Genomic DNA, 27,906 nt, shown 5'->3' with positions numbered 1-27,906 from the left:
GAAATGCTTCTTAAAAGGGACAGTCTATACTTCTTTTTCCTCCCTCCCCAGCTGGAATACCCCAGCCCTTTGCAGGGTAAGGAAATTGTGCTCCTTCAGCAAGGGTTATGTTCACACAGCCAACACTCCCACTCTTCTCTTTCAAGCAAAGAAGTGGATTCGTTATTCAGGATTTTTTTGTTTTTTTCTTCTATAATAGCAGTTTAGGAAGAGCTCCTTAAGAAAAACATTAAATTTAAATCTTTATCAACTACAGGTATTTTCAATTTGTCACAACTTAAGGGAGATCTCTCATCTGTGAAGGGTGATTACGTTCACATCCAAAAAGAAAAACTCCTCAGCGCTGAAATGGTGTTGCATTTTCAAGGGATCTCAGAGGAAGATAAAATCGTTATTATTGGGTGGAAAGAAAATCTGGCCCATAAGGCATAAGTAACCTGTCTCCTCAAGCCAAAAAAAAAAATTTGTAAAAAGACAAAAAATCACGTAGGAAGCTCGGAAGGTACCACACAGCCTGCTGGAAGGTAACTGCAGCCCTCTGAGGTCAAGAGATTTTCTACCACCAAAAAAAAAAAAAAAAAAAGAGTTGGAGGCAGGAGACTAAACTCTATCCTCCTAACCGTACGAATTCGGAGAGATACTGGGACCCCTCACTTTTGCTATGCTGCTCTACCTACCACTGGCTCAGCTGGCTTAAATTCTGCCCCCAGAGGACCGGTATTTTAAGAGCCATTCTCACCAAGCCAAGTAATCAAAAATGACGCACTGAGGCTGCTTATGCGATACAGTTTTCCTCCCACCACCATTGCCCTGCACTGGACGGTTTCTATTACAGGCTCACACACCTTTTTCCCCGTTAAGTCCAAAGAACAGGCAACGCTCAGGAGATGAATGAGGGCTGCGAGACAGCCCAGAGGTGTCTGTAGCACCATGGTATCATTTGTTACAGAAGTTTAATGGGGAAGGATTAAAAACAGGTCCCTGATGTCCCAAAGCATGCTTTAAAAAATGAGCTGACATTTGACACCTTTGAATTTAAGACACTGTAGTTCTCCAGAGGGAAAAATCAGGATACTGCTTTACCTCATCTCCAACTGTATTACAAAGATAAATTCATTTATGTTTATAATGCGCTGTGATCATTTTCTCCAGCAAAAAATACTGTATGAAAGTACATGAGGAAAATAATTCTACATTAAAAGCAAGTATTTAAAAATGGCTCAGAAGATGAGGTCAAGGCCATACACTAAGTACTATCACCCACCAAATGAAGAAGGGGTTTGGGGAAAAATAGCATGTAATCATGTAATAAAAAAGAAAAAAGTCATCCTACCTACATATTGGTTACGAAATTAAGATATGACTAGAAATCTTGCTATTCCCTTCCACTCATTCCTTTCCTCTTCACCTGCTTCTCCCATCCAAATCTACCCTCTTTTCTGTAGTCAATGAGGTCAAATATCTATCAAAATGTTCCTTCCCGTCCTGCTCAATTTATCTTCCTTTCCCTATTCAAAGCTCAATTTTATTCTCCTTAAGTATCGAGCCTTAATGTAAAGCAGCAAAATTATCAAAAAAAAAAATTAAAGCCAAAATGACCCCATAAGCCACCTAAAGTCTATTCCTTTTCTGATTAAAAGACTGTATATAACTCCATATAACCCCAGCCTGCAAAAGCAATTCTCAACATTATACCCAGTGAGTGATGTGAATATGGATCACCTTCCAACCAGCAGTCTCGATGCACAATTGCTGCGTTTTCCCAGGAAGCTCCAAAGGAGGAACGCTCCACTTATTAATACTAGAAAACTCAAGTGGGACATCCACTTTGGCACCGGATTGCTTCTTTTTTGCTAGCTTCCTCTATGGCTTTTATTAAGAGCACAATGTGGTGAGACAAACTAAAAGCATTTAGAGTAACTTCCTTCTTCACTTACTAATACTAAATGAACTCCCTCTCCTCTGCTTTCTGGTTTCTTTTCCTAGAAAGTGTTTTATGAAGACATTTTATGAACTATAGCATGTCTCCAATAAAATCATTGAATACAGTTTACCCTGCATAGTTCTGCAACCCTAACAATTCAAGAACACTTGCAAAAATGATCTTCCCACAACTCACATACCTTCAAACACATGATGTTTCCCTCAAATCTTTCACAAGATTTGGCTGGAAAAATGCCTGCCTTTTCTCACAGAATAAAAATAGTTCCACAGCCTCAAGCGGAAAATGTCATTTTCCAACAGAGAAATAGCCTATGGCAGTCTAATGAACCTGTAGAGAAGTCAGAGGCCTCAAAAGGTACCATGAAAACAGAAGGACAGGGAGATACGTACACGGGCTTTGCTCAAAGATGTTTCCATTAATAAAGCCACGTATTAAAAGTTACCCTGAGGACTATATTAACATTCCAAATTCAAATATTTAGAAATAAACCCTTTAGGCCCAGGATCAAGGAGAACGAGTTGAAGATTATTTCTTAAAGGAGCAGGGAGAAGGGGTAAGCATACACTGTCCCTTTTACATGGAAAGTGCAGATTATGAGGTCTGAAGCACAAACCAGTTAAAGCACATGCTGTCTGCTTTGTACCTGCCAGAAATCCTGGTGGAAGGGGAGAGGGTTAGAAAAGGGAAGAAAACGAGGGAATGCTTGGTTACACCAAAACCAAAACATAATTAAAATAGAGACACAAGTATACAGATATTAGTAGCTGGAGCAAATGCTTGCTGGATACCTGGAGACAATAAAAGAGCACATACAACAACCAGAACATTTCAGAAGTGTCTGCCAAACAAGCCCTGTGAAAACAAGCAACAGAATTAGTAGTACAAGAAGGTAATAGCGAGTATTGCTAGCTCTGTCAAAAATGACCAACGTTAGGTACAGGAGGTAAGAAAGGGTGAAGTACTTTCTATAAGTGGATGTAAAGCAACCATGGTTTCCACGGGGATGTTTGTGTGCCATGCGTTTACCTACGTTATGAGCAACCAAGCATTTTCTTAGTCATTTTTATTAAAAACAAACCAAGAGAGGCACCTGCAGTTCAGTGTCCAGACACATCCCAATGAACCACACACAGTAAAAAAAGAATGAGGAACATGAGTAACACAGTATACGACTGACTCGGTTTCCTCAACGGATATAGGAGTCTGGCTTCTCTGGGTAGATCTCTGGGTCCTGGTAAGGAACTTGATTATCTAAAAACCAGCCAACTCCCCCGCCTGAAAGCATATTGCAGTCACTTTGTATTTAAGTCCCAATACCAAATAAGCCCAGAAATATATAGGGAAGACTCTGAGTTCCTCCATATCTTTAAATACTATGCACACCAAACAAAACTGCTGCTCAAAGTAATTAGGAGGGACAAGTTTGGCTGGGAAGAAAAAGCTAACAAAAGGACAAATGAAGAAGCCGTGGACCAGTGACACCAGCAAAGAAAGTAAAGAAGAGAAAAGTGTGTCAGCCTCAGAGCACAGATTTTGTGATTATCTGCAATGAACTGTATCTCTGCCTGTTTCCACCAAGAAACTTCTGGTGACTTAAGAAGAAAAGAATGCAAGGTTATTATCTAAGTAAGAAGATGTCTCCTGCTTATTATGTAAAAACTTCCTGTACTAAGTAAGATCAGAAGCTGAAGGGATTTAAAAGCAGGAAATCTGAAGTTAGACAGTGACATTTTATATAGAATTTGGAACAGGATATATGATGTCTCAAATTATCTCTGAGCCAGCCATAACCTAGAACCAACAGCTGAAATGGGTTACACCAGACACTCATTTATTCCGAACACTCTTACAATGGAAGCTGGCAGGACCTCTTACGGTAAAATTTACAGGACTCCTCAATCATTTTCCTTGTGTCTAAGCTAGAGAAAGTACTGAGTATCTTCCTCAATTAACAAGCACAATAAATCAGCTGCACATGCACTTTAGGCTGTTGTTTATTGAATTGCAGTAGTTTGCTATCTTTAAGAGACCATTTAAACCTCATTCAAAAGGATGCAACTTTTCAGTTGCACTTAAGCATCATAGAAACAGAGCTCCAATCTGTTGTTTGCCTCCTGAATGGAAACAGGACTTCAAACTTGTCTCGCTTACTGCAAGCTCAGGTCTACCACAGCTGGTAGCACACTGGTGAAAGAGTCACACTCAAGCTTGAACTTGTACACAAAGCAAAGGATCCCGAAAGTTCAGGCTAATGAATAAAACCTCTTTATCTTTCCTTCAGATGTGGCAGCAATGTCATTCAACCTACCTGAAGGACCTGTTCTAAGGACGGTCCATCTACGTCCAGTCCTCTCTGTGGGGCTCCTGCCTGAACAGTTTTCAGGCTCCTGGACTCCCGAGGTGCTACATAAGGCTTCTGCCAAGGAGCCTCCTCCTGCGCTGGCTCCCAGCAGCTCGGCAAGGTTTACCTTCCAGGGCAGTCAATCTTTAACGGGCCTGTACCTCCTGTTGTAGGGCCTTGGCACATAAACGTATTTTAAGCTCATCATTCTACCGATTCACTATTCAAGCCTGTCCATCCGGATTACAGGATTGATTTGTGATCGTAGAGAGTTTCTTTGGAGTGGAAGTGAGTTTCAGATGTTTTATTGGTCCTTAACTGATTATTCCCTCCCTACACAAATTCAATGGAGGACATGTGTTAAAAAAAAAAAAAAAAGCCACACAAAAAACCCCCACCAAAACAACAAGAACAAAAAAAAAAAACAAGCACAAAAGTACATACAGTTTGGAACAAATTGCCAGGATAAAACAAAAATGGAAAGCACAAACTTGTAACATAAGTTAGTAGCCAGAACACCTGGGCATGCTCAAAAGCAAAGTGCCTTTCCTTCTGTGAAGTGAGGAGGCCTGGAACCGACCACAGCCCTAAAATATCTGTAGACCCTTCTGGCTCCAAGCAAGTCTAGTCCCACCAGCAGGGACTGACCGCTTGCTAACCTGAGAGGCAAAATTCTCTGCAAGGAAAAGGCACAGGGTTTTTTTTGTTTTAATTAAAGGTCAATCATTAATGCATAAGCCAAAAGAATATCAGGTAAATGGAAAGTGCACATGAAAATTGTAAACAAGTTCTGTATTACAACTAATGTAACATTAATAAAGCTTATGCCACACGACACACTATGAGATACACTTCCGTTTAGTAATTTGAGAGTTTATTGATTTGGTTATTCATCACTATCGCCCTGCTAAGCGAGCGGCAAGCAGAGTGATGAAACAGACAGTACAATACATCAATTTGAAAAACTGATGCGAGGTCAGCTTCACTAATTTTGTGCAGTTACGCTTAAAGGTAGATTGAACTATTTCTTGGCCAGAGACTGCTCTGAAGACAGTCCACACAACCCACGGGGAAGAAAATCTCTGCATCGCTCTCAGAAGCGCTTTTCCTTAGGCCCAGCTGAAGAGCCCGAAGGAGCATTACACAGTAGGGGAAACGGCACATCTTAAAGAGCACTTCACTCTTCCTAAGCAGGGGCGCGCTTTGAGGAGGCACAACACCCAGCACTGATGAGCACGCTGTTTTACAGGTTAGCCAAAAAAGAAAAACACCCCCCCAAAATGTAAGAGGAGGAAACGGGCACCGTGTGAATCAAACGGATGAGTAGTTAGGGTCTGGACCCCTTAATCCACAGCACCCTAAGCTACAAAATAGGGTTCTTCTATTCTCCTGCCAGCCTTTTCACTAAAAGTCAGGGATGGCAGCCAGGCACCTGGCCACATGCCTACCACGGAAATGTGCTTAAAGTATGTTCAAGCTTAATATGAACACATCTAAAGGTTGGCAAACTGATTTTTTTTAACTAATTTTTTTTTTTTTGGACACCAGATGAATAGCAATCAATGCCCTTTTTCCTCTGCTTTCCGATAGCTTGCTCCCCTGGATGAAAAACAAGCATCCTTAGCCAAAATGGAGCCAGGAGACAGAGTTGCTTCCCTACATATTCAGCCCAACAGCAGGTCAAAGAAAAACATGAATTCACATTGGCAAATAAATCTGACCAAAGACTTTGGCTGGATGAATGTGTCTGGGGCTGTGGGTCTCAAAAGGAGCGAGGAAAAAGCATTTAGGCTCAAGCTACATGAGCGCTGCTCCCATTAATAAGGCGGTAACATTTGTCTCCCTCTCCAGCAACTCCATAAATTACCACTAAGGAGAAGGAGGAGTAGAGAGAGGAAAGAAGAGGGTATTGTATCCTCACCATAACATTCAATCACACACACAGCAAGACACCTCGGAGACCTCACACGATGACATGGAGGCACATCACTCCAAACACTCCTTGGCGAGAGCAGTCCTAGGGACTGCAAGGCAGCCAGTTAGTTGCTTCGACTGTGGTTTTACATAAATAAAATTTGCTCTGCAAAAGGAGCAGCTCATACACCTGTAACGCACTGCCATTTAAATCTTGAACATACGTGCTCAAAATGACACTGATACTTTAAACTCTGTCCTATAATATATAATTAAAATGCAACTGACTGCACAGCTGGTTCTATTCTTTGTACTGAATCTCTCTCTAAATTATTATTTACATGCTACCATAAGTATAAATCTGTCTGGAACTAAAGTCAATTCTCTTCTCTGTTCCTTAGCCAGTATCTAACTTGCAGATTATGAGTACTTTTTAGTACTACAGCTTGCTTGTGCCCAAATGCTCACATATTCCTTTCGCCTTACAGAGAACAGGGAAATTTCCAGTAGACAAGTCTGTTCTGTCTTGGGCGCACAACTATATTCCCATTACCTCTAAGAGAGATTCGTAAGGATGCTTAAGGGAACAGCGGACCTCTTAGCCTTCCACTTGGACTGCTTCTCTCTGCCAACATGCAAAGCGAAAGCACCAGAACCACATCGCCAAGATGGAGACATCTCCAGACAGAGGATGCTTTGATAAGCCAAGAGGAATGAGCAGCTGGGAACAGGCAGGAAGACAGAGATGCAAAAGTGTTTTATCCCTCTGCTGCTACTACACAACTCAAACCTGAATGAGGGGGGTCAGCTCTGCGGCGCCTCAGTTGGCACTTGGCTGTGTTGAGACGAGACAGTTTTCCAACTAAAACCCAAAGCAAGCAATAAAATGAGAACAAGCTGCTCTCAGAAAGCTAGGTCAACTCTCAGCTTAGTTCTTTACCAAGCGACTGCCAAGGCCAACCTATTTTGTACTCTCCTCAAATTATCCTCTCACCTGGACATTACCACTACCCTGATAGCCAGGGTTAGCTTTAGTTAGTCCCAAGATGTCTTTAAGCAGACAGCCAAACAAGAAACTATTTTTTTCATTCTAAACAGAGCAAACCACTTCAAGTGTTATTAGAGCATGGAAATGAGGTCCCAGGAGAGCACTCTAATAAAGAAAAGTTCATTACACTACCCAAAATCTGCTGTCTCACATTCAGTCTATCCAGACCACAGCACACAGATGTCCAGGTGCAGCACTGACATCTGCACGTTACATAAAAAGCAATTTCACTCTGCTGCAGGTCAGAGTGAAAGATGGGCAGCGCATAAGGCAAAGGCAGAGGGCTATCAATATTCCACCCCTCAGTTGGCATACACATTCACCGTGTTGCATGGCAAGGTCCTAAAAGCACGTACGATGCTTTTAGGCACACTACCTCAAACACTGATCGTGGTTTTTAACAACCTAGTGTGGCAACTATCAGTAACATCACAACGCATTTCAATTCCAGCCCTCGGTGCCGAGGCACGGAAGAACAGAAAGTCGAGTTCAGCAAACTGTTTGGCTTTGAGTCTTTTATCCCACCTGATGGGAACTGAATGCAGAGTGCTCAGGAACAGAGAAACTATTAGCAAAAACAGTGTGGGATTCAGCATTTCTTCCCTAAAAACAAAATCTTGTTTATGTAAAGCCTAAGGGATGAACAAGATAGCTTGACAAGATGAAGTGATGAAAGTGGGCTGATGGAAAATAGACTGTCATAAACCACTAGGAGAAACACTTGACATTTTGTAAAGAATACATGTACTCCTCTTCTTTGTTTTTAAATCATGAAAAGCAGACATTGGGGGTGGGGTGGGGAAACAAGTGTTCACAACATGTTTCATAGCTTTATGCATCAAAAACAACTGCCAAAATACTACCTTCCAGTTGCCTATTTTCAAGAAAAACCTTGCTCTGCTGCCTGGGTAACCAGAACATTTCTACACCACTGATGACAGGGACCCCATATATTTGATCATCTTCTTTCTTTACCTTTTCCTACTAAATGCAAAACAAGCCAGGAAACGGCACCCGTTCAGCCCACTGAGTCTATATAAGGCTTTAAACGCAAGCTTCCACATCAAGACTTTCTGCAAATGCCTGACACCGCATGTCAGGTCCATAACTCAGTGATGAACAGATCAAATGATAACTTCCTCTGGAAAGAGAGAAATTTGTATCTTCAGGTAATTCTGATGCAAATGAGGTGAAAACATTACTAAAAGCTAGACCATCATTGTGTGCCCACAGTGATACGATAGAGATCTGAACCAAATCGCAGTTACCTGTATCAAGAAGTTAATGGGCACGTGAGCTGCTAGTGCCAGGGTCAGGGCTACCTCTGCTGTAGCTCCACCGCATCGATGTGTTTTATGGTGCGGTTAATTTGCTCTCAGATTTGCGTAAAGCGTAGGATGCTGCCCAGGCAGACCAAACTATCAGAGGCTGCTCAGCACATTACCGACACGCAGCGGGACAACACAAACATCCCAGACGGTCACGTACCACTGTAGAAGGGACCTAGAGTTCAAAACTGGGGAATGAAGTAAAGGCATATGAAGGGGATGGAAATATATGCTTGGGAAGCAGATAAAATCATAAGAGCATCTCCTTCCTTCAGGAATCCGGAGGCAGTTCTGGAAGGGAAAAGGTCAAGCATGTTTCCCCTTAAAAGGCATAACTCACAGGGCTCTCACATAGCCATATAAAAAAGCTAGGAACTACTATTACTACATATAATTCCCTTGCCTGCTAGCATGAAAAGAAGTAGTATTTTGACTCTAAACATTAAGCTCCCTTAAAAAAAAAAAAATAATAATAATAAAAAATCTTTCTCATTCACTCTCATGATGTGGAGCAACACTGCAATGCTACTGAACAAAAAGCTCCAAAGAGATTAGTGCATTTAACTTAGACCTATGTGCAGCTAATAACTCAAGGACTTTAGGTTAAAAAAAGCTATCGAATAACATATGCTCAGTTGTCAAATGTGCTCACCTTTCCATCATAACGTTTCACAATAAACTGATCCAGGCCCAGGTCTGAAAGAGAAAAAAAGATAGTTCTAAAAAACGTTTTTAGAATATAAAAGTTACATTTCCTGGGACTTTTGCTTGAGCAGGATTAGAAAGTCAAATGTATTAGCTGAACAATAATGTCACTAGAAAGTACAAGAAGAAAGGAAAAAAAAATTAACTTCTTCCATTTTGTACACTGCATTTTATCACGAAAAGCAACCGACTCGTAGCATGAGGCAGGAAAATCTCCTTCCAGCAGGGACTACAGCAGCGTCATATCCAGCATGTCTCAGAGGGTCTGAAACACCTGCCCTGTTGGAAAAAACAAAGAATTGCTCCCAAAATTAATTGGTAAGTCTCCAAGTAAACCCCCAAAGCTTGCTCATAATTTAATATAAACATGCCTGCAAATAGTCAAATTTTAAAGTTGTAACAGCATTCATAAGAAAGTGAATTCTTTAGCTAGAAAGGTATTTTAGGAGAAGGCAGGGAGGGAGGTTGTTTGTATTACTAAATTTTCTCTCTCATACCATCGCAAAACAATTTTTCTATCCCTAAGAGATAGCCCGCCCCCAGCATTTGCAGAGTTAAGGAAGAAAGCTCTCGATCTCATCAGCCATGCCCAGAAGGCTCTATGTACACTGATGAATGCACAGATAGGCAAGACAACAGAAATATTCAGAAAGATTAATTATTTGTGCTCGGCAGTGCAAAGCCGGAAAGATGCTTTCCGAAAGGAGATAAACTAGAACTCAAACTGAGCTCTTCCAACCACTCAAGAGAGCAGGGGCCGACAACCCGTGCATTTTCCGCCACGGTTTATGATAATTTTCACATCTTCATTTCAATTTCAATTAGCAAAAAGATGTAAAAACCAGATGACACCTCTCGAGCTGCATTCAGAAGGGTGCCGAACAGACTGCTGCGTCCCCCGATTGCCAAGGAAAATAGCACCATGCTTGCCATCTATTCAAAGGGTTTGTAATGGGTACGAGGCAGAAAAGGGAGTTACTCCTCGCTGCAGGATCACCTCCTGGACCTTTCTGAACCGAAGCAGTGAGAACTCCCTTAGCATCGTTCTCAGGGGTCGAGAGAATCGTCAGAGGGCTTTCTGGATTTGTGCATAAGTGAGAAAGCACCTTCTTAATATTTTGTGTGCCTGACAAGAGAGTGGAAAGTGCATATTTACACTTGCTTTCCAAATTTAATCTTCTTTCCTTCTGAAGAATTTCATCCTTCCCCAAAGTTGCAGGCATAAACTCAAGATGAATATTGTTGAGTTTAGAGGAAGGATTCGTTAAATAAAAGTGTTTATTTTGCTGGAGACCTATTATCCGGTCAGCATTGACCCCTGAGTGTCCATATGGAGACTGACAGCTTAGCTTTACACGTCCGTGCATTGCAATAAGGTCAGTCTCGAGCACACCTCGTATTCCCATGCCAGGAAACAGTGCTGCAAGACATATCCCCGACAGCCCTACACTATACACATACTCCTAGAAAGCTAAAAAAGGACACAAGTTAAAAATAGCAAGCGAAAATATGTCTTAATGGCAAAACCCCTCTAACTGGGCGCTAGTGTTAGGAAAGCAAACAGGTTTCAAGCGAGACCCAAAACGAGCAGATGCTCATGCCAACGAACAGCAAGAAAAGATGAGCTAACAACTGTTTGCTTTGATACAGACTCCCATAAAGAAACATATACATGACAAGCTATTAAAAACAGCCAGGTGACACCTAAAAAGACAGAACATCAGTATCTATACTAGGGAAGAAGCTAAACATAATAAACTTCATGCTTTCCACATGGGGTAGGGAAAAGGGGAGGCGAAGAGGGGTATGACTGGGGGAGACTAGAAAGCGTGCGAGTCAGCAGTAGCAGGTTACAAAAGAGATGGAATTGGCCAAAGGGAACCACGCTGGCAAAATCAGCAGTTCTGAACACAGGAGAAATTTTTCTGGCCTGGGGTTCAAACCAGCCTCTTTCACTTAAGTGTGGAGCTACTTGTTTTCATGTTTTTCCTCAAATGCCATTGTATGTAACCAAAAGGCATGGAAAAACCAAACATCCAGGTAACTGGAGATTATTCCTGCAAGGGACAGAGTAACGGACTGTGATGTACTTCTAGAGCTTTTTTGTAGCTGCATCTGAACATTCATCCTAGATGTAGAAGCTGCCAGGCCCATCCAAGCTTCAGAACTTGGAGTATTTCATAATTTGCTGAAGAAATTGCTTACAACCACAGCAGCTGCTACAGAAATGTTTCCACCATTACCTTAAATTTCAGAAATACCAAGTTATGTCAGACTCCTTCAACACAACTGTATCTGAAGAGAAGCAAATATATAATCTTGTTTTATGCATGTCTCGGAGATGGGAGAGAAGCAATTATGAAAATGCAGCACGAAAAATTGTCACATCCTTTGCTACTTTTTTTCATGTCATTGAATCAGCACGTGCTGAAAAAGAGTCTTACATACTAAGGTATTGCAAGCACAGACACACTGATTCACAGCAGCATTTTATGTTCAGCCTCTCTCCCAGAGTTGCGCACATCATTATCCCATCTTCTTTGCTGCGTTAACTCAGCTGCACACTTAAGTCTATCGACAAAATTTCCCTTCTAATAGCTCCCAACAGAATAAGCTAATTCAAAACCTGTGAAAGTTAAGTCAAAAAAGCATTTACCTGTTCTAGGCACACACAATTTTACTCAGTACGCTGTACAGTTTATTTTTTATGGACTTATCTATGTATTTTTCCACCAGCCTTTAAAGGTGACAAAAGGAAACCAAAAAAGAGGGACTGTTGCCTGATGCTTGTATTTTTCTTTCTTTGCAGTACATAAATAAGCCAAAAGGATTTTCCTCAAAGATTTTTACAACAGGGATTCAGTGCTTGCGTGGGCAGGAGAGCTGATGTGAGAACCAACAAAATGGAAACACTGCAAAAATCAAGGCAATCGAATCAGAACAAGTAAAGGGAAGAAGGGTAGTAGTTATATTTTTGTTACTCGAAAGGGAGCGTGCAAAGTTAAGGCTACCACGGGATTGTTTGTAAACCATGCCTGGGCTCAACTCATAAAACAGATGCCCAGTGGCTGGGCTAGTGCCGAAGAGCTCCAGGAATACAAGCTAACAGGCAGGTTTTTATAGTGAAAAGAGCTTTTCCACCTTTCAGGACAAAGCAGGGGCTGACATGCTATCCTTGCGAATCGGATTAAAGGATTTCCTCCAAGAGAAAACCAGAAATGGTTTCAGGAGACTATAAAGCAACGGCACAGCTTCGCGGACCTCTGCGAGCAGCTCAGCCACGGCACCCATTTCGTTTGGGACAAGCCCCTCTGACAGCCACCGAAAGCGCCCGGCGTGCCCAATGCACCAGAGGGGTGAGAACCTGTGCGTGTGCAAAGAGCCTTCAGCAAACCATTCAGCTAAGTAATGGATTTCAATCCTAGAGAAGAAAAATGAACTCAGAAAAAAAATGCACCGCTCCTTAGCGTATTTGCTGAAAAATACAATGTCACTTGGCCACGAGCCCAGCATAAACTACTTGTACAGGCTCTCTGCGATTTCCCACGTGAAGCCATGCCGTGACAAGGTACAGACCCCAACTTTCCTCCTGACGAAGCACAGCGCCCAGCTTTCCTCATCTTCACCTTGCGGCAGTTTTTCAGCCTCCCAAAGGAGCCGATGAAGAGCTCTCCTCCTGACCTGTCCCAGCATATGTCCCCTTCTATTTAGCTCGCCTTTCACTACCTATCTGGGGATTATCAAAGCTCCTTTGCTCACCCAGCCAAGAGCAGTGTTCTGCACCAGCCCTCCACCTCCAGCAGCATGAACCATGACCTGTGATGAATCCCCCTTATACTTGTCCAGTTCACTTGTTAACTTTAAATACTGCTGTTTATTCTCAAACCATCTGAAGTATGAACATGGGAGCAAAAGGGAGCAACACTGCCGCCAAGTAGCTCAGGAAGACGTGGCACCACCATTAAGTGTTATTTCAGATGAGGTTGACACTGCTCAATCACAAAATACTAAGAATAGAGGCCTCCGTTCTTATTCACGGGAAGGTGCTTTCGCAGCACTGCAGAAATAAGAACGTTTTAAAATAAGCCCAAATGACTTGTACTCACCACCTGCCACACTGGGGAAAAGAGGCGGTTGAAGAGGAGACCCATACTCTGTGTTTACTCCCTTCATTCAGGGGAGGAAGGATGTCCTACAGACACGGAAATACTTACGCAAGGGAGGAAAAAACAACACAACGCAAAAACAACTCGCTGCTACTCTTGTTCAGCTCTACTTAAAATCTAAAGGTAATTCTATTGATTAATGAAAACGTACAAGCCACAAATCCACACAAAGCTAGCTAATTACTACACTGGAAAAATATCTAAACAATCATTAAGCTCTTCATGCTATCCCAGAAAATAAAGCCACAGGCAGCAGATTATAGACTGCAGTTTCAACTTGCAGTTTTGAAAATATTTAACAATAGTTCCTAGGAGAATGATTATATTATGTGAAGAAAACAGCTGAGATCAATGAGAATAAGTAATGATTTCCTCCGGGATGTCAACAGTTTTCCACTGAGATGGAATGACCTTTTCAACTCCCTTCAGATGTTACAACCTTGTCAGATTTTTCCACATTATTTAGGTAATGTTTACTCATTATCTCCCCCCCTTTTTTTTTTCCAGTTGGTTGATATACAACACAGATGTCTTTCTTGCAAGTAGATGAGCTAAAGCACTAATTACCAAGACTGAAGGAAAGCCTGTTAACCACTTAGGCTGTATTACAGGAGCATACAGCATTGAGATTACCCATCCAAATCTGTAATCCACTTTCTAAATTTCTACGAAGAACTATTTAACCTCCAAGTAAATAACGATCTCAGCCTTGAACAAGACAGTTCTTCAAAGGGCGCAACTTTAACAGAAGCTTATCGTCTCTCTCCTCCAACAGGCAAGTTATTACCTCTACGACGGGTACATTCATAACGTGATGCATCAGGCATGCCATCCCATCATCTACACCGGCAGTCCTTACGCTTGTTTCTTTTGATGACTGCCACATAAGCATATACCTGAACGCACCTCTTTTTCTCTTTCCATCGCTCAATTTCTAGGTATGAAACCAGGCAGTACAAGGCTCAATGATAATCCTCTCCTAAGAATTATATAATTCCACAGAAAAGAAGAAACAGATGAAAAACAAGGACACACTATGTCTTGCAAAGGACTCCTAGGAGCCAAATGCCCCCGCAGGAATGGAAACTCAGGCTACCATTTATACTCAAGTGTGCCAATTGTTATCTTGAGGGGAAAAAAATAAAATAAAATCAAGCTTCCAAAGAAGTGACAATTTAAGACAACCGAGTTCCCTGAACTACCACCAGCTCTGCATCCATGTGAAAGCCACTGTAATGCACATGGGTGTTCCCCTGCATCACTGGTCATCCTCACTGCCCTCCTCCCTCGAAGGCCAGGAGCAAGGGTTTATACCCATAAGAGGTGGTATAAGTCCACTGGTGTTGCTTCTCTTGCTGGTAGCCCTTACATAGTCTTCAGCTGAAACCCCCAGGCTGAGCCTTTGAAATCCTACACCACAGTCTGAGGGGGGGTGTCTCCCTCCAAAAGGGCTACTTTAACCACAATAGTGTTTTATTATTCTCACATCAGCCAGCTCATACAGTAACTATGCTTACTATGAAGATTTCAAGACAGTCTCCAATTTGTTCTGCATAACAGCTGAAGTATTTGATGAGAAATGGACACTGTCACAAATGAGAAGAAAAATAAATTGATGCAAAATGTTGAATGCCTCTCTGAAACTTCCCTTGATTTCCAGCTTCAGCTCAGGAGCTGCTTTCCAAGTTGTCGGCCAGCCCTTGGGTTGCTAACAAATTCCAGCAAGCATTCTCCGAACAAATGATAGTTAAATGAACCCTTTTTGGGTCCTAATCTATCCTCCTCATTTGGAGAGTTACCTTCCCCTCTCGCTCGCAAACCATGTTCTTCCCCTGAAGACCTCTCCAACAGATGTATTTGGGGAAGAACGCAGAAAGTCTCTGTCACCAGGAGGAATTTCCTACATAGGTAAAATAGATTGTCAGTAGCAAACTGGAATGCAAGTTCTGTATCTCTGGTTTCCTTCTAGGTCCTAAATATCCCAGCTGAACACTTTGTGTAAATTTAGGGATTTGCACAAATCCCATTGCATAAATCCAGGGAGTTCTTCTCCTTGCCCACAGAGACTGGACTGGCGTTTGCTTGTCACACCTCAGGACTGCCAGTTTCATGGAAGATCAGATCCATATTTTATAAGCCTAACCCAAAATAACAAACATTACTCATTGCAGTAATTCAGAAGCCAGCTTGTGTTCAGCTGCTCACCAAGTCCACATGTGAAAAATGAACCATTTAGAAATCTGGAATGAAGCTATCAGGTGGGCATAATGCCTTTCCCCTCACTCCCCCCACAATTTTAGAGGCTTTCTTCCAGTTATGGGATCACAGCTAACAGACATCCCCTCAAATGTCCACACCAGTGTGCTAGGAAGCCCAAGAGTTTTGCGAAATGGCAAACAATCAATTGTAGGTCGTATAAATCCAACACTGGGTATTTTATAGTATGGCCCCACTTACTCTAAACAGTGATACTAGGCTGATTAGTGCCTAAAAAGCTGGTGCGTGAAGCTGAAACCTCTTTTCTTATATATATATATATATATATATATATATATATATATATACACACACATACATACACACACACACACACACACACTTTGTTACCTAAAACTACCTACTGTTCACAGATTCCACTGGAAAGGAACACGTATACCAGGGTTGCCAATCTGCCCTCAGACATGGTCCTTTCAGTCAAGTACTTTGAAAGGATCGAGTCACAAGATGTCAGCTTCGTTTTTGACAGCTCCTCTCCACAGCCACTGTCCTGTGCACAGAGGTTGCGGGGGGCACAGCTGCTGCTTTTGGCAAAGCTTCAACAGCACATTCATGGTTTCTGCAGGAAAAAAAAAAAAAAAAAAAAAAAGAACCTTTCCAGGACGTTTGAGACCCCAGATTTTTGAACCACTGCAGATTGTGGCAGGTCTTGAAAAGAGTGTCATGTAGCAGGAGGTGGGGTTAACCCTGGATGTAAGCAGAGATGAAAGAGCAGAACTGTTCCAAATACATCTCTATTTGTTATAGGGTGCGGTCATGAGGTATGAAGTCTTTTTCTTCTTTTAATCCTTATTACAAAAACAAATAAAACCTCTTGCTTAGTAGGCCACATCTCCTTTTTACTCCAGGATATCCAAAAAATTTTGCTTCCTATGTGTTTTTTTATCGATACAGAATGGAAACAGAGACACTCGAAGAAACTCAGTGAACCAGGACTATGGAAAGGAAGCAGGACTGGGAAGGCAGAATGCCTGCTCAGACCATCACCAGGCAGATCTAAGCCATAAGAAATTTTCATACCTGTTAACAAATATATGACTATTGAAAATACACCAGCAATGGCCTTGGGGGAGGAGGAAAAAGAAAAAACCAAAACCCAACAACCCACGAACCAGTTACAGCTCCTCTGATATGTCACAGCCTCAACTTTTTCAGCAGGTGTCCATGATGCCTTTGAAAAAACACAAAATCTAAAATAGGGTTTTTCAAACCCTTAGCCTCCACCTCGGACTACCTGATCTAGTATTTTCTGTGGTTCTTGAGATGGGGTTGACTCAAGCAAACGCTAGGGATGAACAAACCACCCCGGCTCACGTAGCCTCGTACAAGAGGCGGTGGGAGGAGAAACGACACAAGGCTGCAGGGAGCAGATAGCACTGCCCACGCTTCTGATGGCGCCTGGACTTTCCAGCTAGCACATAAACACTTTTTTTAAAGAAGCTTCCAAGTTTAACTGTATTCTCCTTTGGCTTATTCCGACAGATACACCCAAGTTGAGCAAGTGTGTGTCAGCTGAAGCACTCCTTGCCCGCTTGTTTGTACGCAAAGGGGAAGTCAGGGCTACGGCAGAAAGTTTTACTGAAGTATTAAGAGAAAGCAACCTGCAAAAGCTAATGAATTGGCATTCATTCTCCTCAAACTAGCAGAACACAAGAGTCTAAAAATAAATTGGTATTTTACTGACAGTAAATCAAGCCTTCATTTTCCTATATAATCTATAAAAATTAATCAGGCATAAAATACTTCATGGTAGATTAGCAAGTTAAAAAATAAGGGACTCTGACACCTTGTTACTCCATATTATTTTATATTCTGCAGTATTTTGCTCTCCATAAAACAGCACAAACATTAGAAGTTACTGAAATCTCCACATGGCACCTCTAGCACAGGCAGGCTCCCATGCCCTCCTCAGATCTTGGATTGCTCACGGGAGGGTTTCAAAATTGTGCAAATCAGACAAAAAGGGAATTGATGTTTGAGTCCACTGCAGGAAAACACGGCAGCCTCTGGCTTTCAGAGAGGGGCCAGTCACGCACAGAAACCACACGCTGTATCTAATGGTCCTGGCAGTGTTTGAGTCCCTTTTTCTGCAAGCTAGTTAGCTTTAGGCCGAGAGCCAGATGTCACACAGCAACACCTCCCAGCAGCACAGGCACAGCAAGTGCCCAGCAAAGGCCCCTTCAGATGTCTCCCCCTCAGAGGATTTTTGAGGACGGGCTCCTCGTTTCGTTTTCTTGGAAAAGAAAGAGTTTATACACACCAAAACCATTTAGGAAACCTGCAGAAACGTGAAGCAGATGGAGACAATTGAGGGATTTGCACAAAAAAGCATATTACCGCCCAGCCAGAGTATTAATCTAGGCGTGCCCTGCGATGATCTCCCTATGATCCTTGCAATTTAGGCAAAACACCACATGGCAGGGCAGGATGACTTTAGTTCGCAGGCTGTCCACCAGAATCGCTTTGTGGCACAAACCTGCCACCAACCACTACCCATTAACATCTTTGGGATCGATGCCACTGAAGAAAGAAACCCGTGGCAACTAAGTTCAACGCTACCCGATTTAGCTCGTGTGACTATGGCGGGGTTACGCCACTGCCTCGAGGTGGTTTCCGAGGCGGGTTAGGGCTGCGGTGACGCAGGGGCCGGGCATGTGGCAGCCCTGGCCGAGGGCGCACCCTCCACTGCTGCATACCTGAGCCGTGACAGCACGAGAAAGCGGCCCGACGCTTCCCTGCCAAGTGCAAACAACCAAAGCTCGGGGAACGGGCAGGGACAGCATGGGCAACTGCCCACCTACGTCAGCAGAACGGACCGGACACAGGACTGGATCTAGATTGTCATCAGGGAGTAAAAACAACAACATGAAGGTGAAATATAAAAATAAACCAGCCAGCAGGTAGCAGACTTGGTCATGCTCCAGCTTCTGGTTTTAAATTCACCCATATCTCCTTTATTACTACCAGTTTTTAAAATGTTTGGGAACAAGGTTGTGGGTGGTATGGCTTTACTATAGTATTAAGTGTTTTACTCTTCTAATCCTCATTATGTATTTAAAAAAATCATTTACCATGACTGTCACGACCTACAGCACTCCTACGAAACAGGATCTACCATGCTGAGTGTAAGCAAACTCACGCCAGTGATGTTGGTTGGTTTGAGACTTTATCTTGGCAAGACACAAGGGTGCCTGCACTAGCTGCTTTGCCTGCTGGGGGGAAGCCAAGGCCACATTTCCACGTGGTGCCGCTTTTTGAGCATACCTGTTATTTTCGTCACCCACAGGCTGCCTCATGCCACTGGCTTGCAGCCTTTGAAGGCATTTAAAGGTCTGGCCACACAGGCTTCTCGGGGCTGTTTAAGGTGCTCATCCAGCCAGAATAATAATAGTTAAATAGAAAGTTAGCGGCTTATAAGATTGACACACTATTACCCATTATTCCTTTTCACTTATCTCCAAAGTACACATTTTTCTTTATACTCCTCCACATATTATCTATGCACGCATTAAGTGTACCGAGCACTTATACTGCACAGAAGTAGAAGAAACAATCAGATGTCTTACAGTTAAGGATAGGACATAGTTGTTATTTTTAAGCAGGCTGACAAAAAGTAACTTGCACAGGAAGACAAACTCGACCAGGTGCTACTGCTTTTCAAAATACTAATTCAAGGCGCCTTAGATATTTAAGATAAAAAATTTAACATACAATTTCAGCACCTACAACCATTATCTTCTGCTTGTTGCTCAAACTATTCCAGCACTGAAGATGAGAACATGTAATTCATATAAAAAGCCAGAGCTATTTTCAGGACTTGATAGAAAACCTTCATTTTGATTCACAAGCATGCTTTAGCACTAACGACAGGATTATTTTTTTCTTCCCCCTGTATATACTTCATATTGTTGTTTAAGTACAAGTATACATGGTATTTATTTAGCAGCTGTCAAATAGAACATCAAAACAGTTTCACAGTTTATACATAAACCCCACTCTGAAAAAAGGTAACACTTGGGGGCTGAGGTTCTTCATCAATGCTTGAAGAGAGGAGTTTTAATTTGACAGAAATCTGTTTCATTCTTTGAGATACATTGCGAGAGACTACAAAACCCAATTTCCCCACATCTCACCCCAGATAAGAATCTCCTCCAAACCAGAACACACACAAAATCTTCCTGCCAACCTCCTCCCAAATGCTCAGGATGCAGCTTTCCAGACCAGAGAAGTCAGTAACCGCTCTCCGGTCTGCTGTCTGCCTCCCTGCAGAGGCACCAAAATGGCCATGTTTCATACCAAACCTCGGGGGATTTGCAGCAGCCAGCGAGGCGAGTCCTGGACTGGCCAGCTGCATCACAGCTCAGACCCGCCACGCAGATGGGGCTGCCAGGAGCCCTTTATTTCAAAGGTCTTCCTTGCCAACGTATCCACCTTTTATAGGTTTATGACAGTTATTAAAATGCTTCAATTTAAAGTAATCTTTCAATAGCAAATATGCAAGGAAGTCATCTGTCTTGCTTTTTAAGGGCTTGCAACCGAAGAGATCTAGTATGATGGAATAGCACCTCACTGCACCATGGGAGGGTTCGGGTATGCTGTTAATTTTGGTTTGGGGGCATGCAGATAGAATAGATAGCTTCCAGGGGTGCTTCCTAGCCCTAACAATCCTGGATTCAAAACTCCCAAGAAGTTAGCGCTGACTGTACTGCAATCAACACTTGGGGGTATGACTTACAGCCACTATTTGGCAGCACTGCACTGCTGTGAGTCAACTGGTTACAAACCGGCCTGGACATGCTGCAGGCTCCTGTCGGAGAGACAAGCGCGGCTCCTGCTCAGCCACATTAGCGGCTCTCTGCCCTGTGGCACTCCGTTATCCTTTGTATATTGTCACGCTGCTATAAAGCCTGGCTTGAGACCACCATCCATTTTCACCACCGGAGTACCCCAGGTGCTAAGCGGCTAGCAAGCCCCCCTTTTCTGCTCAGCACTGTACCTGCTTGCAAAGACCAAACAAGCAGAGACTGTATTTTTCTTCTCATTTGCTGCATTATTTTCTCCAATTACTACACACACACACACCACTTACTTTCTGGTTGTTTTTCATTAGGTGTTATCGATCTCACAAAATCCTGTGGCGTCATAAAAACCTCTGATTCACCGTGCTCATTTATTACTTTCAAAGTTGCAAAGTATCTGAAGATTTTGTCTGGTGTGGAGTAGGCTCTGATCCTGTTCTCATATTCCATCACCTGGAAATAAAATTTAACCAATATTAGATATCTAGAGTTTCTCCCCCCACACCTAACTTGGGAGCTGTAGCTAGTCCCATGAAGGTTTTGCCACATTACAGCCAAGCTGTACATGCAACAGCAGCACAACACTCACGAGAGGCAATGCTGAAAGCATCAGAAGTCCCATTTATCCAGTAAAACTGGAAGTATCGGCTCCTGATGTCATGGGATTAAGAACAAACACTAAGATTCTTTATTATTGATAAGTTTCTACTCTTCGTGATGGCAGAGAAGGGGGGGGAGAACAAAACTCCTGAAGACCCTTTTAAACATGAATCCTAAAAAGTGCTATCATCGGATCTGTAAATCTAAAACATTTCAACATTTTTAAACCAAATTCACAATGTTGAACAGTCTGGGTCATGATTAATAAATGAATTAAGAGAACATAAACTATCTTGGAGAGCTGGGAAGGAACTTCACTTTTGGGCTGAAGCTTGGAAAAAATTACCTAGAGCCACAGCTGGTCACTCAGTCCATCCAGCCTCACTTTTTCTTCTTTTCCATCACATTTTTGCAAAATTCTGCCAGCGTTCTACACTCAGTCCTCTTCTCCACACCAATTTGCCATTTGCTAACTCTGCCAGCAGAGATGATTTTGTACCTAGAACTATTTTCCCCAAAACAGACATCTGGGGTTCATTAAACAGTGGAAAGCTTTAAAAAACAAAAATCACAATATGAGACCACAAAAGGGGGAAAAAAGGTACAAAATTAGACCTACACTTAGTTATGTATTAGAGCAGGAGTCTTTCCTCATTAATTTTTATTTCTACATTATCACACACAATGTTTAATAGTCCATAATGTACTCAAAACCTTCAGTACTACTGGCCAAGAGCCACATTAAAAAAAAAAAAATGTTCTGCTGGGAGAGGAGCAGGCAAGATCAAGGATACTGCCAAGGCATCTGTAGATCATTTATGTCTTTGGTCCTGCTTCAACCTTGTCCTTTAACTTGAACAGCTTCTCCACCCCGATATTTATCAGAAACAAAACAACCTCTCTAAGTCTTCGCTTTCCTAGGATAAAGCAAGCTTGTTCCCACCCGGAACACGGGTCAGTAAAACAACTAGGGAAAACCAAGCCCCTCTCCTCTGTTCTTGTTCCAGTTCAGCTTTCCAGCTGGTGGCAACCAGCAGATAAGCAACATTTGGCAGGAGGTCCCACCCCGATGCGAGCAGTGGTACTGATATGGCGTTGTCGTTACTGGAAGTAGTCTTCCCGATACATCTTAGCATCACCATAGCTGTTTCACAACTAAGCACATCAGGAACACAGAGATACCCTTGCAGCAACCAATACATTCAGCTGCCTCTCTGCTTCAGCCGCCTGCCAATTTTTGCTACTAGTCCCTTTCGTCACCAGCCTTTGCCCTTAGAGCCAGACTTCATCCTGTTTCTATTGCTTCAGTCCAGACAGTCCTCTAAAGATATGGGCACTGGATCAAGAGCGGTTGTTTCACTGCAAAATTACAAGTTGCTGCAGCTTAGCTGATGGATGGTAAGTGGCAACATACCCCTTCGTAGCTCTTCCCAACTGCAAAGCTGCTCATGACTTCGTTTAAAGCATCCGCCAGGCTGGTGGTAACTCGTGTACAACCAGAGTATCAAAGCCAGGACTGGAAGCAAGAGCAGACACTGCAGCGCACAACCAGTAACTCTCCCCATCCCTAACACCCCTTTCAACATAGCCTGCTTTAGTGTTCCTTTCTAGCTGAAACGCTCATCTGTCAGACTTTTCATAATAATCCTGATTTTCCAAGCTTGAGGAATGATTTCTTGCAGGGCACTATCAAATGCTTTGCTTCAGCTCAGGTAGATTATAGGTAAGTTGCACCACTTTTACTCAACCACTCAGCAGCTGCACCAGAGATGTTAGCCTGACATTTCTGCCAGTAAAACCATGTTGCATTTCATCCCAATCAACTTGGCATCTGTGACTGATCTTCTCTCTATCTCCAATTTAAGACCTTGCTAAGATGCTGCTGAGGGGCCTGTTGCTGTCTGGCACTTTTCCTCTTCTCATTTCTGGAATATGGGTATTGCAGTTAGTCCTCTTCAACTAGAGGTACAAAGCCCAGACAGCTTCACCGAGACTCCTCCTTACTGGAGCACTCACTTCCCTGCCATTTCTTTCTTACCTCGAGCTTGACATAATCCAGGCCCCTGCCTAACTGATGTTAAGCAGTCTACCTTTTGCTTTGACTGTGGACACAGCAAGTTTCCAACAGCCCTTCTCTAGACGCTCTCTGCACCCTCAAGCCCACCACAATCGTTACCAGCAACAGAAGCAAAGTGTCTATTTACCACGTGGGCCTTCCCTAGGTCGTTTGCCACCTCCTGCCTTCTGCCCAAGCATACTGCAAAATGAAAAACTCCCTCGGATCTATGCCGGGCACTCATGAAGATACAGCTATGAATACATAGCTCTAGAACGGAGAGGGGCAATTTGGCTTCCAAAGAACGTGACGCAGCTCACAGAAGCCTAACAAAGTCACAGGCTAAAACAGTGTCTCCTGCCTCTGCCAGCAGCACAGCTACTGTGCACAGCAGGTCTGCAAACACCCGAGGTTTGCCCCCACAGCCTGTGGTTTTGTAAGAAATCTAAGAGTAGTTTCAGGTTTCCCTTCCTTCAACAAAAGAAGTTAAATCCTCTTTTTACAAAGGCATTTAAGAGCGCAGTAGGTGGAGAGCTGACAATTTCATCTTGCATCAGGCCACCGAGTAGCATCAGACATCAAAGCAGGAAATGAAGCGTTTTTAGCAACGATCTTAATTTGTCATAAAGTTTGCCGTGTTCGTCAAAAATAGAACTAAACTAGCCTAGCAACTCCATGAACACTCAAAACAGTCTCTGAACCCATTCAGGTATAAGGAATGGGTGTTGCCTGTTAAGTGATTTGAGTTTCAGATTCTGAAGTGAACATGATAAAGCAGCAATACAGCTGCTCAAAGCTTTGTGGGAGGCAACTGCTCATTTTTATTATTTGCATTCAAGTTCCAGCAATTAGCAGTTATACACACACCAAAGGACAAACACATGCCTAAAAAAATTGAGAAATGACAGTCCCGAATAACTCAAAACCTAGACCAAAGGGCAGAATCTTAAAAAAGGTTTATTTAGTACCCAGTAGGCTGTCCTCACCACAAATTAATCACACTTCCTCAAACTTTCCAATAAATCAATGAGCAAACACAGCAATATATTTTCTTCTTTTGCTCACAGCTCAACTCACAACTACCTCAATTTTGCTAACGTGATCTCGTCAACTGACACACAAATATGCTACAGCCCTTCCCTCTTAAAGACTGAATCGAGCACAAAGCCAAATCAAGGAAGGAATGGGTGAGGCACCACAAGCGCGAGCCGTTCATTTATTCAAGACGGGCGGCTAAACAGGAAATAGGCAATAATATGGGTGTCCTGATCTCGCCCTACAGACAGGTCCTTCCCCATGTAGACATGAAAGGTCACTTGTTCCAATTCTATCAGTGCAGGGGGAGTGGGTGTGCGCACTCATGCACGTGTGTACACGTAGGGAGGGCTTTTGTAAGGTTTTTCCACTATTTCTAAACAATCTCAGAATAAAAAAAAAAAAAAGAAAAAACAGCCTAGACAATTCTCCTCTCCCACAACATGCTCCCCTCTTGCCTAAGAAATGCTCCGGAACACTTTCCTGGGAGCGTGCACCTACACAGCTGCTTTCCCCCAATAAGCACCAGTGCTCTGTGCAGTGGAGGCCAGTCAGAAATTCTCACCCAGCTGCAGAAAGCTGCAGCTTAGTGTAATCTGGGCCTCCCAGAAAGATACTGTTCGACCAAAAGGGAAAAGCTACTTCTGACATGTATTAATGCAAGTATTTATTGGAGAAGAAAGACCAGCAAGTAATCCCTATTGCTCTACACGACTGCAGCTACAGTTGAGATAGTCATGTCCATGGAGTCAAGTCCATGCTAAGCCTCAGGTTAAAAGTAGGGGAAAAAAATAAAATAAAAATCCTATGCATGCATGAAAATGAAGCCCTAAAATAACACCTCAATGCACTTCCAGAGCATCACCAGGGCCTCCCTGATGGCAAAACAGAACAGGACCTCTAGCACTCTGGCTTCACTGCACACCCTGGGCATACTAACAGGGTAGATAAATTAGTATTCATTTTCATTAGGTTTCCTACTGTAATGCAGACTGAAATGAAGTCTCAGCACAATTAACACTCATAACACAACATACCTGCCAGGTCCTAACGACCATTGCAAATAGATCTTGTTAAAGCAGCCCAAGTTCTTTCAGCAAATTAATTGACATGTCAGCCCACTCGCAGCATGCATTACCAATCATTAACCTTCAAACTATAAAAGCACTTGAACCTTTTCCTCTTCTGCCCTATGCAGGCAGGACCTATATATCACGTACATGACAGAGCACATGCCCTTGAACCAGCCACACATGGTGCCAGCACCAGCTCCACCAGCCACTGAATGATTTCTAGTCAACTTCCTCTCCACTGAGTCACTACCCAAAATAACACCGTCATGCTTAATTTATGATTCCACCACTCATCATCAGATTCATTAAAACCAACATTGAGATAACAAACAAGTGGCAAAATTAAGCTTAATTGAAAGCATTTTTCCTCAAGGAAAATCCCGCATCCTTTTCAATTAGTTACAGGGAGAGTTGCAAAGGGTTTTTTTTGGTTTGTTTAATATCTAGAAGTGTCGGGAATTCCCTAGCTACTACACATGACTGGTTATGGGAGCAGCGTATCCTGCAAGCACACCTGATTTCTGAGTCAGGAGCATGGATGGGGCACACCTTCCTCTGTCATCAGAGCAGGGAGCGTTCACACATATCTCCTGAGATTACTCACTAGGGCAACTGCCGATTAAACACCAAGCCCACAATGGATCTGCACAAACACAACAAACACAGAGCCCGGCATTTGAGACACTACCGGTCACAGCCTGCATTAAATGAAGCAAAAGCAACAGCGGCATGAGGTTCAGCACACTCAACAAGTACGGCAAGGAAAGAGCTCGTCTGGTTAGGCTTGTTTCCTAGCACCCAAAATAGAAGTCCTCACTTGCAAACAAATGTTCCCTGGCTTCTATAGCCAGAAGCAACCAGCCAAGTAAGACCAAAAAAGTCTTTGTACTAGCTATATCAACAAATGTTCTTTTGCTTAAAAAAAACTAGAAGTGCGCACAAAGGTCCATCGTATCTTTGCTCTTTGCCACCTGCCTCCATCTGCTGACACTGAAAAAACAGTCTGCTTTTCTTGAGTGGTACTGGCAACAGTTGAAACTTTGCTGATGCTGTCAGAGTACCTAACACCCAATTGCCAAGAAAATTAACAGAAATGTAGCACGCAGATTCCCTGAACAATTCCCAACATCTCAACCTAGGATCTTTCAATACGGCTTCACCGAATTGCCACCAGAATGTCACAGCAGGGAAAGTCTGTAGCTCCAAATACCACAAGACACTTGAAGTTTAAGCAAGCTGTGTCATCTAATCTAACCCAGACCAGAACATGATTCAGCAGCTTCAAACAAAACACCTCTTTAGGTTTTATGGAAAGCTATTAAACCACTATATATGACCATCCACAATTTAACAACTAATGAGATGCAGCCTCTAGGATATGGACTTAAAGTAATTATCAAAAGCAAATCGTACAGAAAAGAAATTGTGAAGAACACATACTTCCGTTCTCCTCTTTGGCACTGCAAAGATACTAAATCAAACAGACCAATAAAACCAACATCCAGACAGGTTTGGGGAAAAAAAAAAAAAAGAAGTGCTGTCTGCCAACTCTCAACTACAGGTCTCTTCATCAGACCGAATTGTACATCTTATAACAACAGTGGTTACAGATAGCACCAAACTAGTCAGATAATTCTGAAGAGCCCAAAGCCCTTGAGACTATCCAGCACTGAAGGCAAGTCACAAGCTGACAATACAAATTACTCAAGCTTTCCTCCTCTTGAAAGTTTGTCTGATACGAAAATTAAATCGGCATAGGCTTCGAGAGAGAAACATGGCTAATCAAGATGAGGGAGGAAAAAAGTTGTATTCCGACAACTAATTTACATAGAAAATTAAAAAAGGGAAATAAAATAAATCAAAGTTACTCCTTTCCTACCACCCTCCCTTCTACACTTGTCCTCTACTTCTTTCTACACATGCTGCCTGTTTGTCTGTAAACATATACAAATGGATGGACTTCCACATAGATACAGGCTAGACACAAGATTGTTTTAAAACAAACTATTGAATTTATTCCCTAGTTTGCATTCATCATTCTAACAGAATTCAAGGTAAGAGTCTTGATTTCTCAGATATCCACTCTCAGACATCCAACTGGAGGTGCTAAGGGCTCTTCATTTCAGAAAATCAGTGCACTGTGCTTTCCAAAAAGCAGGTTTCTACCTAAAGAAACTCAAGGTAGCAAGCCAAGAAAGTAGATTCCCAAAATAGCAAGGCCCCTTTAGAAAATAAGGCAAGTACAGACCAAAAGCCAGACTTGGAACACGCGCTTGCATGAAGCGTTCTACAAATTTTTTCTCTTTTTCACTGCAGTGCAACTGCTGCAGCATAACATGGCAAGGTTTCATACCTTACGGTCCCTGAACCCTGAACGCTTTTTCTTCTTCCCCTCTGGCTGAGCCTCCTCATTGCCTGATGCTACAGCCTTCCTGCTGTCATTGCTGCTGCTGCTCTCCTCCTCCTCCTGGTGCTTCACCTTCTCATTTGGTTCTGCCCTTGGATCGTGTTTTACAGACGATGAGTCTTCTGCATAGGCCCTGCAACAAGCAAGAAGAAAACACCAGCTTAGAAGATTAACAGGTCTGACTGCTAAGAATGGTAAAGCTATAAAGAGAG

The 27,906-nt window shown here is 42.7% G+C and overlaps 1 protein-coding gene across 3 annotated transcripts in view; it reads right to left on the bottom strand.

Moving 5' to 3' along the window:
* The window catches only part of MICU1 (mitochondrial calcium uptake 1), a 133,022-nt gene that overhangs the window by 67,613 nt on the left and 37,503 nt on the right, over positions 1-27,906 (bottom strand). For all 3 annotated transcript variants that reach the window (XM_067299696.1, XM_067299697.1, XM_067299698.1), the window contains exons 3-5: positions 27,641-27,827; positions 20,814-20,976; positions 9,229-9,272 (exon numbers count right to left, since the gene is read on the bottom strand). In XM_067299696.1, coding sequence (XP_067155797.1) covers positions 9,229-9,272; positions 20,814-20,976; positions 27,641-27,827 — 394 coding nt within the window. The remainder of the gene's footprint in view (positions 1-9,228; positions 9,273-20,813; positions 20,977-27,640; positions 27,828-27,906) is intronic.

Source organism: Apteryx mantelli, chromosome 7 (genome assembly GCF_036417845.1).
Source record: "Apteryx mantelli isolate bAptMan1 chromosome 7, bAptMan1.hap1, whole genome shotgun sequence".
Taxonomy (NCBI): Eukaryota; Metazoa; Chordata; class Aves; order Apterygiformes; family Apterygidae; genus Apteryx; species Apteryx mantelli.
The sequence above is the reverse complement of the archived record's forward strand: the minus strand, read 5'-3'. Positions and strand labels throughout refer to the sequence as shown.